Raw genomic sequence first — 17,130 nt, 5'->3', positions numbered from 1 at the left:
CATCCATTGAATGTCTGAATCACTTAATAATGAAATGAGAATGAAATGAAATTCTTTATTTTCAGGCAACTATTGGCCCATAAATAAATACCTTAAAACACAAACTCATCATAATGAGAGTAGGACTGAGAGTAGATTAGACCCTAGAACGCATTTGGCCTGTAAGGAGTAAGTTCTAAACTCAAACTCCCTCGCTGTGTCTGTCTGTCTGTATGTTCGCGATAAACCCGAAAACGCCTGAACGGATTTTTATATCCTTGCTATACCCTTGCGAAGCCCGGGCGGGTCGATAGAATTTGTTATAATATAACGACCACCTTATGCATCAAACTATCAATGAATAATCAAGGGAAAAAATCTTAATAACCCTCAAAAATAATGTCATGGCAATGACCACTTTATATCAGTCAGACTGTCTACCACCGGTCTGTGTATCGGATAATCATTAATATTCATAACGTAGGATGTCGATATAAGTTTGATAATTATGCTAATAATTCAATTTTTGACAAGAATTACTTACTTCAAAGATTAATAATCGCAAAATAAATAGTGTACAACGTACGAAAAATTAATTGATTTGGTAAAATAAATAAAAAGAAAAGTAATAATTTACTAAGAAATTGAACAGTGAGCAAGTAAAGAGTATGAGTAATTACTAGCTTCTGCCCGTGACTTCGTCTGCGTGGAATACAATACAATAAGAATACAATTTAACCTATTACCATTATTGCCGACCGACAACAGTTGGAATGTGATGATGATGATTGATAAAAACTATCCTAGGTCCTTCCCCGCGGGCCTCAAACTATCTTCGTACCAAATTTTATTTATTTCAGTGGTTTAAGTTTAAGCATGAAGAGATAACACAGACGGACAGACAGAGTTATTTTCGCAATTACAACATTAGTCAAGACTGTACTAAAACGATTTCGGTGTATATATTTTCTTTCGATGTATTTATATCGAAGTACAAAGACGGTGACGTGCATTATAAAATACTAACGACCCGCCCCGGCTTCGCACGGGTTACCCTTAACAAATTATACACCTAAACCTTCCTTAAGAATCACTCTATTGATAGGTGAAAACCGCATGAAAATCCGTTCAGTAGTTTTATTGCGAGTTGGAGTTTATCGCGAACATACAGACAGACGCGGCGGGGGACTTTGTTTTATAACATGTATAGATTGATTATATTTATACAACCTTATTGTAGCCTAATAGCATAATTGCCCACAAATTCCACGGGGAAAATTTTTCTGGAAAACTTCCAAAGTAAGTAATCATTTATTGATGATGACAGATTGTGCATGTCAGTTTACACATGTTACAATAGTATATGTTATAATAATGATTGTCACAATCAACCGGTCTACTTTTGCGTGGTGGTGTATTTGAAATCCAATTTAGTACAATTAGTAACTAAGTAAATGCAGATACATTGAGTATGATTAGTTAGCGCCAAGATATTAGACGCTAAGCATTCCGACCACTTCTTTTAATCTCCTGACGCGCCATAACTCTGCCAACTTAATCCACCGAACGTCTCAATCAGAAACTATTATTGTTAAATATTGCACCAACGTATTATGTAGGTACTGCTATTAAGTAGCTACTGTACACACACCACAATGGCACAAGAAACACGCAGGCATTCACATGACAATCAAAACTTGCCGATTTTATAAAAGTTACGTGTGTAATGTTTGGCTCCATTCAGGTGAATGGGTATAATAAAAGTTTTGAGATGTCACACAGTTGGACTACAGTAAAGTCTATGAATGTTATCTTTTAAACATTTGCTCCATGTAGGAATTTGATTTTAGTCAAGTGGCTTAATTGTCACTGTGACAAAGGTTACACAAAAAAATATTTCACGGCTGTCTATACATTACTACCCCTGCATTTAAAACTAGACATTATTTAGCTTTACATATTCAGCTCTGGAAACTAACATGATAAAATTAAGTTTACGAAAATAATTTAATAAATCGTTCTATCATATCAAGCTGTATGTCTGGGCATACGCATTAAAGTTAAATATAAATTGCAATAACGCAATTTTGCACTTTTTAAGGACAACTATGAACTTATCAACAGTTTATGAAAGGTCAATGTGGTGAAGATCGGCATATTACATTTTTGGTTGGAAAGACCGTCGTAGGGCAATAACGTATAAGGAAGACAGCAAAACAGACACACCGCAGGGCGTAGATAGTCGCAGCGTGTTATAATAAAGGGAGAGAGAGGTAGAGTCATATTAGATAGAAGTGCGGTCTATAAAACAGTCATTTGATTTGTATACGTACTTCACTCAGACACAGTCAGAAAAGAAGAGGTTCACACTCTGCTCTACCGACTACCGACCTTCTGTAAGTAGACTGTGGAGTATGTGTACAACTACAAACACAAGAGTTAGAAGCTACGAAAGAGCTCGTAAGGCGGTCTTACCTGATAAATGGTCTTCTCCACATTGACCTTACTTAAAACTTTTACTAATATCAATTTTTATTTAAAATATATGTAAGTACCTAAATTATTGATATTTCGTAAAACAAATCATGCTGACAAATCAGTCACATTTGTTTAAATTATTTGTAATTTTATTTTGAACCCTACTTTATATAAGTTTTTATATTCTGTTCTTTCATTAATGCCAGCTCTCGTAGGTATATACTAATCAGATTATCTGCCAGCAAATGAACAAACCAATTTTTTCAACATTTTCATTTTAAGTTCACACTAATGAAATGAGAGACTTATCCCACGTATTAATTTTTAAACGCTCTTGCTAAACCAGAAGAAAATCTGCGGTTTTTCGTGAAAAACTCAATTTTGCATGCCAAGTTTTCGTAAATTACCGCACTTGTGTGCAAACAGCAACATTGTTCAGGTTCATAGAGATATTTTTCGCATATAAATAATTCATCTATTACAATAAGCAATTAAACTAACTAATGGTAGGAGAAAAAGTTGTAACCCAATACTCTTAGTATTGAAAACAAAGACTAATAAAATTGCCAAGTTTGTGAGCTTACTCTGCAGTTGGGTTCTGTACAGTCTTTACTGCATATAGCTTTTGCAATTAAGTTAAAATATATACATAATACAATGGAGTTCTAGTAACAATTAGCGACTAAGTAGGTTAAAGCTGCACAAATTGTTGCTGATTTCACCCAGCTTAAGAGGATACGGGAGCTGAGATTTAAATATTTTAAGTGGATATATTCGTCTCGCTTACGGAAGCGGCTCCTAAAACCAGCGCGATAAGGACAACACCAGAAATCCTGCGTAAAAATATCACTGGGCCCCTTTAGGCTAATTGATGTCAGTTTCGAATATCATGCTTCTCTTTGCGGCTTAGTAAATTAGGCCGTTTTTGAGAATATTTGAAGTGCAGCTCCTTAAAAAAACAAAAATATCAGTAAAAGCAAAACAGTCCGACACAGATATTAATAATAATAATCTGTGTTGAAAAAAATATTGCTCTAAGTAGCATCAAAAACCACGGAGGAAACAGTCGAGTACGTTTGTATGGAGAAATGACCACTCCTGTTGCCTCTTAATGAACTTACGAGTAAATCGTTAATATTCTGCCTGAGAATTTTCCTAAGCTAACAAGAAACAGCCCGCTTCCCGGAGTTTTAAGATTAAGCAAATCGTGTAATATTTTCTTAGCAATAGGGCCTTAAAAGTTAAACTTTCATTAAGTCGGTACCTAATGATTGTTTGGGTATGTTAATTTATTAATTTCCGCTACCCAAAGATTGTCTGGAAGAGATCGCTTTTTAGCGATAAGACCTCCTGTTGTTTACCCCTGCTTGTGTTTATGTTTTCTTTTGTAGTGTTTTCTTTTATTGAGGTGTGCAATAAAGAGTATTTGTATTGTATTGTATTGTATTGTATGTTTACTAGTATACATTGCTACCACAGAACATATTGCTATAGATCGATATATTTTCTTATCGCGTTTTAGTTTCGCCGGTAAATAATGTCGTGTAACATTAAACTGCAAATATATGTGCAATGTGCAATAAAGTGATATTAATTAAATTATTGAACATTAAATACTAATAGAGAATTCAATAATTTAAAAAACGTTCTGCATTGCATATAGGTACGAGTACATATAAATATAAGAATAAAAAAGTTAAACTCACCTGGAAAATATTCATCCTTATTAAGAATAAAGTACACACTGGCCGTGTAATGAAGACCAACCAACGGTACCCTAACAAGGAATTTAGTAATGACTCCAATTGCTCCCTTGTAAGCCTACCTGTAGGGCTGCGCGTGCGCTGATTCTCAAGCCACTATAAATTGACCTTTGAGATCCGTAGAAATTATGCTGGTTTAAAGAGTACTCTTATATTGGTCTTTTTGGGAAATAATTCGCCCTCGTTTGGTATACGATAGGAATGACATAACAGCTAAGAGATAATACCACTGTCATATACGAAAAGCAACATTCGCGCTACAACCGCGAACCCACAATGTTGCATCCATTTCGTAGATTCAGTTGATTGAGTTGAATTTTAGTTGAGTTGATTGAATTTCAATTGTTTTCGGTTTCGATAAAGTTAAGTTTGTTGGTTTTAGTGTTTTAAGACTGTGTGGTGTTATGGACTAACATAATGTGGAGATTGGTTTTCGGTGAGTTTTTCATTGTGCTTTTTAGGGTTCCGTACCTCAAAAGGAAAACTACTGGGTCTAAAATTTTGAAAAAAATAAACAAAATAGATCTTTACCTATAGATTACAGGAAAATCTATTAGAAATTGTAGTCAAGCGTGAGTCGGACTTAGTTATTTAGTTTTTGATCTGACCCCTACGGGTTTTTTAGGACATTTCACTCACGTTTCACATAAAAAATACATTCTTTAAATTGTGTAAAATACGGAACCCTTGGAACGCGAGTCCGACTCGCACTTGGCCGGTTTTTCTGAATGGGGCGCAAGAAATTAGTATTTAATTGTCATTTTCAAGCTTTAATTCTCATTTTCTAATTACTTAATGACAAAAAGACATTCCCTAAAGGGTAAGGGGCCCTAAGGGGCCTTAGCAACAATTCTATAAATAGGTACTAATTAAAACTCGCGAGCCGAGTAAAGCTCGATGAAAGCATAGAGAAATAAGTAAGCATAGAGTGCTCACTTCAGACAGGCATACAAAGATATAAACCCATTTGCGAAAACTTATTTGTAATAAGTATCAAGTTTTAACAGAGTTTCAAACTTATTAATACTACGTTATACCATACTTTCTATACAAATTTTTTTCACGGAATTTTTCATGGTTTTCCCGACATTTGATGATGGACCATCATACTGGCCCACTACGATGAGACAGCGTGTAGAGAGGGTAGTGGTGTCGGATGGCTTATGGCGCGGCGGTATGGCGATGGGATGGCCACGGTGTCGGATTTTCGTCCGCACACGTATCTACACGTGACCCATTCCACAGTGGGTGCTCTCAATATCGTCATCTCGCTGGTCCAGCGCTGGGCCATAGTGTAGAAGCGCCATGACCATCGCATGGTCATCTCGCTGGTCCAGCGCTAGGCCATCGTGTAGAGGAGCCACGGAAGGCGTGCGCGGAGCCGAAGCCAATACGTAGATGCCCAGGGCATAAAAGGCCCTTTTGACACTTTAATGGAGTGAGCACTCTAAGCTTCCTAATTTTGTTATAAATGAAATGAAAGAATAAACTGACCTCAATAAAATGTAGAACTACTTGCATCCGCAGTTGCAAGTCCCTTTGACGTCAAGTATAAAAAACCATCTTCAATAATTCCACGGACTTCGTCAGAGAACTGAGAACTCTGGTAGTTTCTACATAACGACGATTAAATTAGAAAACCTCTTAACTTCATTTCAAGGTGGTAAGGAATATGTGACTTATGCGATAATACCTAAAGTTCAAACCTCATAATTCCGTTCGAAGGAGATAAGAGGTTTTTGACTTTAGACGACGATAAATAACTTTCGTCGCCTTTTGATTGACTTTGCAGCGACTAACTTAGTTTCTTGAGAATAAAAACTGGAGGACAGTTTTCGACATAAAATTACCTATAAGTAGGTATTATATTGGAATCTCATTGATTTGTGTGCCGCCTTTTCTGTGAATGCGAATCGAATTGTGCGTGAGTGTGATGTAGTGAAAGAATTACATTTGGATTAGATTAAAACGCATAGTGGTCACAAAATATAGGCTCTTAAAGCCTTGAAGTTGAACTTTAGTTTTCAGTAGTCATATAGGTATAGTAATTACTTTTTACTTTACTTGCAAAGTTAAAAGACATGCAAAAGAATAAAGTGCATAATAAGTAATAGGTTATAGTACTTATAGTATACCTATGTATGTGTTTGTTGATTAATAAAACATAATAATAGTTTACAAAGTTAATAATACTTTACATGGCTTCTACATGCTTAATGGAAGGCCTTGTTTTAATAAACAGGAGTGTGGGTTCACGAAGCGAACTGAAAGCGAGTTTCATAAAAACATCTCACGAGTGTTTTAGTACCTAATTATGTTCAGTTATACACTGCTATATTATCTACACACATATTATAAGCTCTCTATGGAACCGCAGGTTACACCCGCCAATATTAAAACGTAATTTTAACTGACACTAGAAATGAGGTCAAATCCAAAAATGTTGGTTATTAAATCGTTAGGTATCGACGTTATTATTACACATACACATTAATACACATTATTACACAACACTTAATAACATTTTCATAAGAAATTTGTTGTAACAAAACAGTTTCATTTGCGGTTTTTGAACGCATCATACGTTTTATGATATGTTTGTAGATAAAAAATGTAAACAACTTAACTAAAGCAAAAATGGAATTTCAGAAGCTTTATTATTTTAACTAGATAAATCGGTTGCGTCGCTCAAGGAGAGGTTAAAGAAGCTATGGTTATCTGATTGATTAATGTGCCTATATTTGTATTGTATGTTGCTTTATATTTCTCTACTTCTTTCCAATTTTTAGAGTATTTTCCCCATTCCTTTTTGTTTAATATATTATATGTTTATCCTATTAATTTTGTATGTATTTATATCCTTTGTCTTTCTGGTACCTTGCTGTACATTTTGCTACATTTGTCACCCTCTTTTCACTTTCTCCTCTCATCTACTCAAAGGTTAACTGGAAAAGATCCCTCAAAGGGATAAGTTCGCCTTTGTAAATCTTATTATTTGTACCATGTAATTTTTAATATGTATTTTTGTACAACAAAGAATTTACTACTACTACTACTAGTACTTGAACAATACCGACACATATATTATAACATAATATATGGTTAACCTTTTAATTAATAATTTACAAAATCAATTGTTAAAAATAGGTAATCAATGATATCCTTCGTTTATTAGCGATGCAACTAAATATTATAGGACAATTTTACACAGATCAAATTAGTTCTCTATGTGTAAGGCTTATTTTGGGGATACTAAAGGACAATATATAGGTGTAATAATTATATGTATTGTTATATTATATAAAAACATCCATAACTCATGAAATATCTGTGATAAACTCACAAATAAATGCCCTTACCATGATTCTAACCCTGGACCTAGGAGTTCCGTAGGCTGAATCACTGGGTGAATACTCAAGCAATCATATTTTATAACTTTTCATTTATAAGTATTTTTTGTATTGCAACTGTTGGCAAACCGAAATAAATAAAATAACATCGAATACTAAAAATATCTGCCTCTCTATCGCTGTTGCATATTTGAGCGATAGAGCGACGAACGAACAAACGAAGTGATTTGCCGTAGGCCCTTTGGGTTCAGATGGCTTCGTAACATATTAGTGTTCACAGCGAAATCAGCATATCAAATCAAATTTCTTGACTATGGGGTGTAAACTACGTTTGTAGGTAATTGGTGTTGGTATCCAATTTGACTTTTATTGTTTATTAACTTTTGACGAGTTGACGAAGTTTGATGCCGATTGGGTTTTTGTATAAGGCTAAGTTTGGGTTCTTGATGAGACTTGTGCCGCTTGCTGTTTTTGTTGTTTTGTTGTTTACATTTGGATGGCAACTGCAGTTGCATTACTGTTCAATCAATCAATCAATCACGAGGCTCACACATTTGTTGACTTCACGTGGAATGGCGCAAATATAATGATTTAAGATGACCCTTTTAAACGAAACAACACATTTATATACAGGGTATTTTTTAATAACCTGCAATATTTTACGATGTGAATGTTTATGCCATACTAGGCAACTTTTACTATAGGACCAACCCCGAAATCGGAAAAAAATTGACTATCCCATAGAAAATATCAACATGAGATCAGCCAGAATGTATGAAACTGACAATTTTTGTACATTATTTCGGGGTTGGTCCCATAGTAAAAGTTTCTCAGTATGACCTATATATTCACATCGTAAAATATTGCATGCAGGTTCTTAAAAAAAACATTCTGTATTTACGCCTCGACCTTCTGGCGTGTAACACCCGCGGTGCCGTTGACACAAAAAATCCTCCACAAATATGCAAAAACACTATAAAAACCTAATCAAGACCCCATTGACCTCGTGTCATCACTCGCCTAAACTAGTCCATATCGTTACCTAAGGTAGAAATTCACTTTCTACGCGATCACATCAACGGACAACACGTTTGTCATTGTAATTTATGCGAATCTTATGAAATCGCCGATGATGACGAATATTAATGAGGATATATGGATGATGTGACCGTTAAAAGATAAAACAAGTTATTGTAGCGTCCAAAAAGCGTAGGTGTCAACAAAATAGATTAAGAAAGGTCGTAACTACAACGGGATTATTATAGATAAGATAAACTTGAATAGTAGGTACCTACCTAATTACCTATACCGTAAAGCGAGGCGTAGAGTAGCAAGAACTTGCATGCAATTTACGTTACATTGCCGACTACTAAGGTAAACTGCATTCAGAAGTTTGATCAGATCCCGCAATTTAATGAAAATGGCATGCAAGTTCTTGATAGTCTAAACCTCGCTTTAGAGCTGTAAGAATCTAGAAAATTGGGCCATTTTTATTTAGTTATACGTACACTATACTTTTTAAGGCTATTTTCATGTATCGTGATTTTAGTAGAAATAACATAAATATTTCCAAATTGAAGGTTTAGACTAGCAAGAACTTGCATGCAATTTACGTTACATTGCCGACTACTAAGGTAAACTGCATTCAAAAGTTTGATCAGATACTGTAATGTAATGAAAATTGCATGCAAGTTCTTGCTAGTCTAAATTGTCTAAACCTCGCTATAAGGTGGGATAAGACTATCACAGGGGTAAGACTATCACTTGTATGGATTCCTCATACTGTTTGTCTTGCCCCGAGCAAAATAAACTATGTTAGTCTTACCCCACCTTACCTGTGTACAACTTTAAATGAAATGAATGACCCAACTCATTCAATATACCTATTGTAGCGCTGTTATTTCGGTTTCAGTTTATATAACGGTTATTAATGTATTATGGGATGGGTGTGGCGAGGCAGAATTACAGATGTTAGTTTATAGCATCTTTTATTCATCAGTTTATATTTATATTCGGTCGACTCACCTCTTTAAGTTACACCATTTGGCCCTATAAGTAGTTGACTAGTACATAACACCATTTGGTATTAAGGGTCCCCAGCAAGCTCGACCGAATTCCACCTTCCCATTCAAACGGAGTTACGTTCTCATTTTAAAACTACGTGTTGGATTGTAATGAAACTTTGCGCATACAATGACATGACTGACATGAGATATATCTAGTCCTGTAATTTGTTTATATGGCTCCAGTTTGTAAAATGAACGAAATAGAGTAAAAACAAGTTTTGTATGAAAAACTTAAATTCACTTTTTTAATAAACTATGGTATCTGAAGCTACATAAACTAATTACAGGCATAGATATACCTTATCCTATTGTAAGTACAAAGTTTCAGAGCAGTCTAGGTAGTGGTTTTAAAATAAGAGCGTAACTACGTTTGTATGAAGAACCGAGCTTGCTCTTAAGACTATTAAGACATTTTTGCACTTACATCGTTAGATTTAGTGCTATAAAATTTTATATTAAACCTATAACAATATTCAAATCACTCCCACTTTAACTAATTAAAATTATACTAATTATAACAACAATGGCGTTGTCGAACCTATCCTATGGAGTAATACAATTCATACCGCACATTGCCCGACTATTGACTCGGTTTTTGTACATTTGCTCCCAACACCGCAAAAAGTATGGGAACTCAGCTCGGTAGGGATTGCGACATCTGTTACTCTGTTGTGGAAAATGCGCGGCTGGCGCCACGTGATGTCGGTTTTGTTTCGAAAAAAATGAGATCAAAACGTTTATTTAAGTAACTTATGAGTAATCATATGTACATTTTGAAGCTAACATGGTCGAAAGAAGTTAGAGAGCTATAGTGGGTAACCAACAGTTAAAACTCGCAGCACGTCTCTTACTTCGTGAAAATTGCATATTCAATGCAACTGCGACAAAATATCGGGAACACACAAAAACAATTGCATGGTAAATACCTATTGAAGTGCCGCCGAGAAATTTCCAAAATTACGAAATTTCCACGGAAAAAGTTGTCAACTTCTCATATCCATTTTTGTAAGTCGAGTAAAGGTTGGAATTTTCCATTTTCATAATGACACTGTCCCTTGTTTCCTGTGAATATTTCCTGAAAATTTCTAGAATTATTTCAACTTTTTGGCAACTTTACGCAATTGGCATAAATACCCCATTTTTAATTATCGTGGCTAATTATATGCGTCATTTTCAAGCAAAAGGATACATAATTACAGAAGCCTAAAAACGGTGTAGGTGGATTCTTAATTTCTTATTCTGTTTCGAATATCGGAGTGTAAATTTTGTAAAGTTTATACTTTAGCAATTTTCAGTAGCCCCTTGGGATTATTTTAAATTATTTTATGTCTACGTAAGATACCGTTACAAAATATAAGTTAATTAACAAGCTTTCCTGCAAGAATTTGTTGGAACTAGAAGGTATGACGGGGTCTGTTAATATAATTATGTATGTACTTAAAAACTTAATAAGAAATTGTTCATTTATTTCGCAATAAATTAACTTTTTACCCGAATTAAAAAAAAAAGGAGGAGGTTATCAATTTGACCGTATTTTTATTTTTTTGTATGTATGTTACCTCAAAACTCCGCAATTAATATAGAGTACCTAGTCTGCAAGTTAATAGCTAATAATGTACTCCAGGTAGGTATAGGTGTGTGTGTATAACGTCAACTTTTGTGAAATGCCATACAGCCTGTTTTGATCTAAACTAAAAAAATTATAGTAGTAAGGTATGACACAAATTATTCAAAAAATCATAAAAGGTTTTAAAAACTCTAAAACTCTTAATAAAATTTTAGCCATAAAATATGTTGGACCATTTTTGATACCTACCTAAACGGGTATTAATACTGTAAAAATATTCAAAATAAGGTACATTTTTGCGTTATTTTTCGTTTTTTTTTTTTCAATTTAACTATATACGCATTTTGTAAAATACGTTCTAATGATAAAGTACAATTTTACAGCTTCGCATAAACAATTCAACCCCTCATAATCTCGTTCGGGCAAGATAGGCTTGTAATAAGATGACTCGTCACAAGCAAATTGGGTGCCTACCCAATCATGTTAATAATCCCGACACAATTTCATAACCTAATTAATTAGATGAAATTTAAAGGATTTTGCTTGTTCTTTGAAATCCTGATTTATTTATGGTTTCAATATTCATTTGTGTTCAGGAATTACATTGCAATCTTGTATAATTAATCATTAAATATTGTATAATTAATTATTAATTAATTATATTTTATTCACAGCCAGAATTGTTACCAGACATTCCTAAATTAAAAAATTTAAGTAGTTACTTGCTTATTTATTTTAAAATGTATTGTTTGCTATTTCAGTATGCTTGTTTTCTTGGGCGGGCGGGCACAGCGGACGCGCGCCGCGGCAGGACCACCACGGACGAGGCTGGGACATCCGGCTTGCCGTGCCGGGCAAGCCGGGGAACGACTACCCCACGCTCGGCAATATCCCAAGAACGACCTTCTCTTGCGCTGGTAGAAAACCAGGTAAGATCTTATACCTGCTAATCGCTAGCAAATGACATGAATATAAAGCTTTCTTCACCCCTATCAATATCATACATTCACAGATTCTAAAAGTAAAAAAAAAGTAAAAAAAAAGTAAAAATCATTTATTGTATACAAAGAATTAGGCAGAAACAAAATTAACTGGTCTTAAAACTAAGGGACAATTTATGTACATTTATGCATTTACAATGACGGTTGTACCGGTTCCTACGCTAGGCGTAGCCTGTCACGTAGGTAACCAATCCAGACACGAAATATCAGTGACATGATTTGTGCGAAATGCCAATAAGACTGCAATAAGATGCCAACAAGATATTCTATCTGGATATAAAATAAATAAAATGTCAATTTAACATTAGGCGCGTTGTGTTACAGGTTACTATGCGGATCAGGAGACAAACTGCCAAGCATTCAGAGTGTGCACCGCGGGGTCAACCTACGGCTTCCAATCCTTCCTCTGCCCCAACGGTACTCTGTTCAACCAAGCCGTTTTCGTCTGCGACTGGTGGATGAACGTTAAATGCGAAGCTTCACAGAAGTTTTTCAACAACAACGAAAAATTCGGAAACCTCAAGCTTGGACCGCAACTTATGAAAGATATCAAGAAAATGATTACGCATCCCATGAGAAACCCTATCGATAAAGGTATCATGAAAGGCAACCTTGTCGTTATGCAAGACTATAAGCCACCTTCCGGACAATTATTCCCCAACAGCGCTCTAATAGCAAGTGTAGATAGAACTCCTAGTAATGTCTTCGTCCCACCAAAAATCACACAACAAAACTTTGGACAGACCAATTTTATTAGAGACACGTCTTTCGCTGGTTCAACGCCGAGTCCCTCGTACATACCGTTTGATGTGCAGCTGACGCAGGCAGATGCGGAAGTATTCCAGCGGCAGCGGCAAAATGGGCAACAGTGGCAAAGCGGCCAACAGTTTCAAAATGGCCAACACTGGCAAAACGGCCAACAGTTGCAAAATAGCCAACAGTGGCAAAACGGCCAACAGTTGCAAAATAGCCAACAGTTGCAAAGTAGCCAACAGTGGCAAAACGGCCAACAGTTGCAAAATAGCCAACAGTTGCAAAATAACCAACAGTGGCAAAACGGCCAACAGTGGCAAAATAACAGACAAAACTCACAATCTGGAAATCCGTTCGGTCGTCTGGTGCAACCTACTACTAGTACCAATAACAATGCTAACACAATTCGTCAGAATCAACTTAGTCAGACTCAACTGAACCCAGCACCAACTACTTATAACCCACAGAATTTCAACAATCAAAGAATACAGGGTAACAGACAAAACGCACAATACACAGCCAATAAAACTCCCGTACAATGGAACAGTGGAAAACAAGCTGAATTCGGAGTTTCTTTAACAAAGCAACAATTCAATCACAACTCAAATCAAGCAAGTCAACAACAAAACTTAGGGTTCCCAAAATTCTCAAGCGACGTTAAAGGTCGTGTGGGCAATGAAGCCAAAGAGAATCTGGTAAGTAACAATGACATACCATCTACGGTCATAACCAAAACAATAACTGTTAATCGAATTATTCAAGAACCCAAGACAGGCCAACCTAAATCTCGAGTAGTGTTCAAAACTTGGATTGTTAAACCCTCTAAAGCTGCCAAATTAGTCGCGGAACCAACTGCATACACGTATAGTCGTCCTACTCCGCCAATTAGTGAGCGACAAGTAGAAGCAAGCACTCCTTATGTTTATGATAGACCGACCACCCCACCACCGCCTCCACCCTCACCAGCAAAAATAGTTTCAGAACCAGACGAATCTTATGTTTACAATAAACCCACAGTAGCGGCTAAGATAGTATCAGAGCAAGACGAACCGTATGTTTATAATACACCAACAGTGGCGGCTAAGGTAAGGTCAACTGTTAGACAATTGCCTCGAGTAACAGAAGCAGAAGAGCCATATGTTTACAACAAGCCGACAGCTGCAGTTAAAATAGTATCAACGGTTAGACAAGTTCCTCGCGCGTACCTTCCTCCAACTACACCAGCTCCAACAGTAGCTAGATTATACCAACCACCGACTACAGTAGAACCAACCAAACCCTCCCGTCTTTACTTAACTCCAACTACGTTCAATCCACTAGAAAGAATATACTTACCGCCATCTCAACCTGCACCTTTTAGACAATACTTAACACCCAATCCAGACATTCAAACTCCTTTCTCTCAAAATGAGAAACTTATTGCCGCTCCGACCTCACCTTCGCCCGTCTATGTTGCTCCAACTAAAGAGATTTTTACTCAACCATCTTTTACCCTCACTAAGCACTCCCGTATTAACACAAACCATAACAATTTGACATTTTCAGATATACTAACTAAGGAAAAACTTGATATAACAGTTAATGACATAGTCAAAGACACCAGTAAAATCCTTAAATCTGCTTCTAATGAACAGTTTGGTAGACTCACCCAAGATTTGAATTCAGTTGACTATCCTGAAGAGAGTGCCTATTTACCGCCAGATTCCAATCCATCGAGTAAAGAGAGTCTAACTCCGTCAACCTTACCAGATACAGCAAAAAGTTCTCGTCTCACCCAAGCTCCATTAAAAGACTTAGAACCTCCACTAGAAACCCCCAATGATGTTCAAAACACTAATCAGCTCTCTAATCTACCTTTTTTTAAACAACCCACGAACACCATCGAACGAACAGTCTCTTTGAAAATCTCTATTCCAGAAAACGTAGCGTCGTACCTTTTTAAAAATACTAATGATAGTGACTTGGATAGGTTAGAGATACTCAACACAGGAAGTAGCAATTATTTAGTCCTCACTAACCAACTAGCCACGAGTACCACTCCTACTTTCATTCCAATCGGTAAACTGATAGCAGATAAAAATTCATCTCTTTCAAATTCACAGGCACTGGTGTTCTCTTTACTGGCTAACTCTATCAATGCGGCCAAGGCATACGGCAACATCGCACAACAAAACGCACTATCAGCAACACCCACACAACCACAGTTCCAGAACGTCAACGAAGAGGAGCTAGCTCGCATCACAAACCAAATATCACAACTCACGTCATCTCAGTACTCTGGCAATAATCAAAATGGCAATCTTGGCAATGCAAAGATTGTATCCACTTCTCAAACTACCACATCGAATTCCGGAACTCAACAGGCACCAACGCAATTCACAAATAACTTAGTACAAAACAGTGGACAAAGCGGACAGTTAAACGTAGCACCACAACAAAGCGGCAGTTTCTACTCATCACAATTCCAATTCGGAAATGGTTTCAGACCAGTGGTTTCTAATGATAATCAGAACCAAGTATATAGCGGTCAACTATACCAACTCCCGGTTCCACAAGTAACTGAGCAGATCTACAACAAGGGAAGTCCAGCGAAGCTTGTTCAAGCCGACAATGTTAACAATTTTGCAACTGAAGCTGAACACCTCTACACCAATCAACATTCAAATGCACAAAATAACATTAACCAGTCTAAACAGTCAAGTGCAGAAGTTGAAATAGTACAATCACACAGTTTACCCGTGCCAAGCCCAGCGAAGTTGCAAGTCGCACCAGACGAAGCTAATTTCAACAGCCAAGAATCTTCACAAGCTTTCATTAACAATTTTTTAAATAGCGAAGGAATATCGGCTCAAGTGCAGGATAATATTATCGGGACAATACCGCATCCTTTAGAGAAAAATAAACTTGTGACGTATAAAAAAGATCAATCATACTCTTTTTACACGAGGTTGGATGGCAATGGTCTAGACCAACCAACACCGAGTGGCAGAAATCCACAACTCAATGCAGGGAGCCAACAGAATGCCAAACTTATACAGGCAAATGATGATATTTACCAATTAATCCCATCTGTCGGTTACCAACTGGAGGATGAAAAAGAGCAAGAGAAAATACTTAACGCTTTTAATATTAACGAATTTGGAAGTCCTAAATCAGAAAACAACAACAATAACGAAGGGTACATACTTCCAACCCCTGCTAATCGCAGAAGTGATGTCCTTACCACTAATGTAGATTTTTCTGTGACACATCCCTTTGCAAAGCAACTTCTCGTTCAAAGAAAACCTAATGCTATTTATGATGGGCCTTCGTCATACTCAGCTCCTCAAGGATCAATAGGCTTTTTAGATACAAGGCAACAGATTTTGCAGAACCAAAATTTAAATGCTAGGTTAGAACAATTTGATATTAATAGTAATGGCAATGGATATCCTCCAAATTCTCAAAGACAGTTTGGATACTAAGTTACTTTCCTGCAATGATGCATTCTTGCCAAGCATAGGGATGGTCCCTGGAAGTTTACTATTTCACTAACAGATTGTTGCCACATCACTGCATCCCTATCGTTTGGCTGTTCGTTTGCTCGGTGTGGACGCATCTTCATAAAAAAAAGACTTCCTTAGTATAAAAGTAAGATAAGTATACATGTAAATATGCGAAGTAAATTATAACGAAATAGATGTATGATTTTAGTTTAGTAACGACAAAATGTCAAATAATAGTTATTGTTATAAATACTTAAGTAAACCTAAAGAACTTTAATAAATATGAAAAAATACTGTTGTTTCGATCATTTTCCTTTTAGAAATTACGTACCCGTGGGTTGTCGATACCACTAATTACTAACTTAGGTACGTCCATAAATAAGAACCGGCCAAGTGCGAGTCGGACTCGCGTTCCAAGGGTTCCGTACATAACACAATTTAAACAATGTATTTTTTATGTGAAATGTCTTTAAAAAACCCGTAGGGGTCGGATCAAAAACTAAGTAATTAAGTCTGACTCACGCTTGACTGCACATTTCTAATAGGTTTTCCTGTAATCTATAGGTAAAGATCTATTTTGTGTTTTTTTTTTTCAAAATGTTTGACCTAGTAGTTTCGGAGATAAAGGGGGGAATGGTCATTTTTGCCTATTTTCTTGAATAACTTCTAAAATATTTATCTTACAATT

General features: G+C 36.2%; 1 protein-coding gene across 2 annotated transcripts; it reads left to right on the top strand.

The window, feature by feature from the left end:
- Positions 1–4,466: 4,466 nt before the first annotated feature.
- LOC134749764 (GATA zinc finger domain-containing protein 14-like) lies at positions 4,467–16,635 on the top strand. 2 transcript variants are annotated; one of them, XM_063684796.1, is made up of 4 exons: positions 4,470–4,656; positions 11,965–12,132; positions 12,529–13,652; positions 15,060–16,635. In XM_063684796.1, the coding sequence occupies exons 1-4, from the start codon at positions 4,638–4,640 to the stop codon at positions 16,419–16,421; spliced, it is 2,673 nt and encodes an 890-aa protein (XP_063540866.1). In that variant the 5' UTR covers positions 4,470–4,637; the 3' UTR covers positions 16,422–16,635. The 2 variants fall into 2 exon arrangements, with proteins under 2 accessions (XP_063540865.1, XP_063540866.1); XM_063684795.1 differs by having other exon boundaries at positions 4,467–4,656; positions 12,529–16,635.
- The last annotated feature ends 495 nt before the right edge of the window (positions 16,636–17,130 follow it).

This window comes from Cydia strobilella, chromosome 18, assembly GCF_947568885.1.
Source record: "Cydia strobilella chromosome 18, ilCydStro3.1, whole genome shotgun sequence".
NCBI classification, from domain to species: Eukaryota; Metazoa; Arthropoda; class Insecta; order Lepidoptera; family Tortricidae; genus Cydia; species Cydia strobilella.
This window is presented reverse-complemented; position numbering and strand designations above follow the sequence as displayed.

What these genes read in the sequence shown, in the direction of transcription:
- LOC134749764 (XM_063684795.1), top strand. An exon ending in TTGCGCTGGTAGAAAACCAG is followed by an intron (nt 12,133 to 12,528) that starts GTAAGATCTTAT and finishes GTTGTGTTACAG; the next exon opens with GTTACTATGCGGATCAGGAG.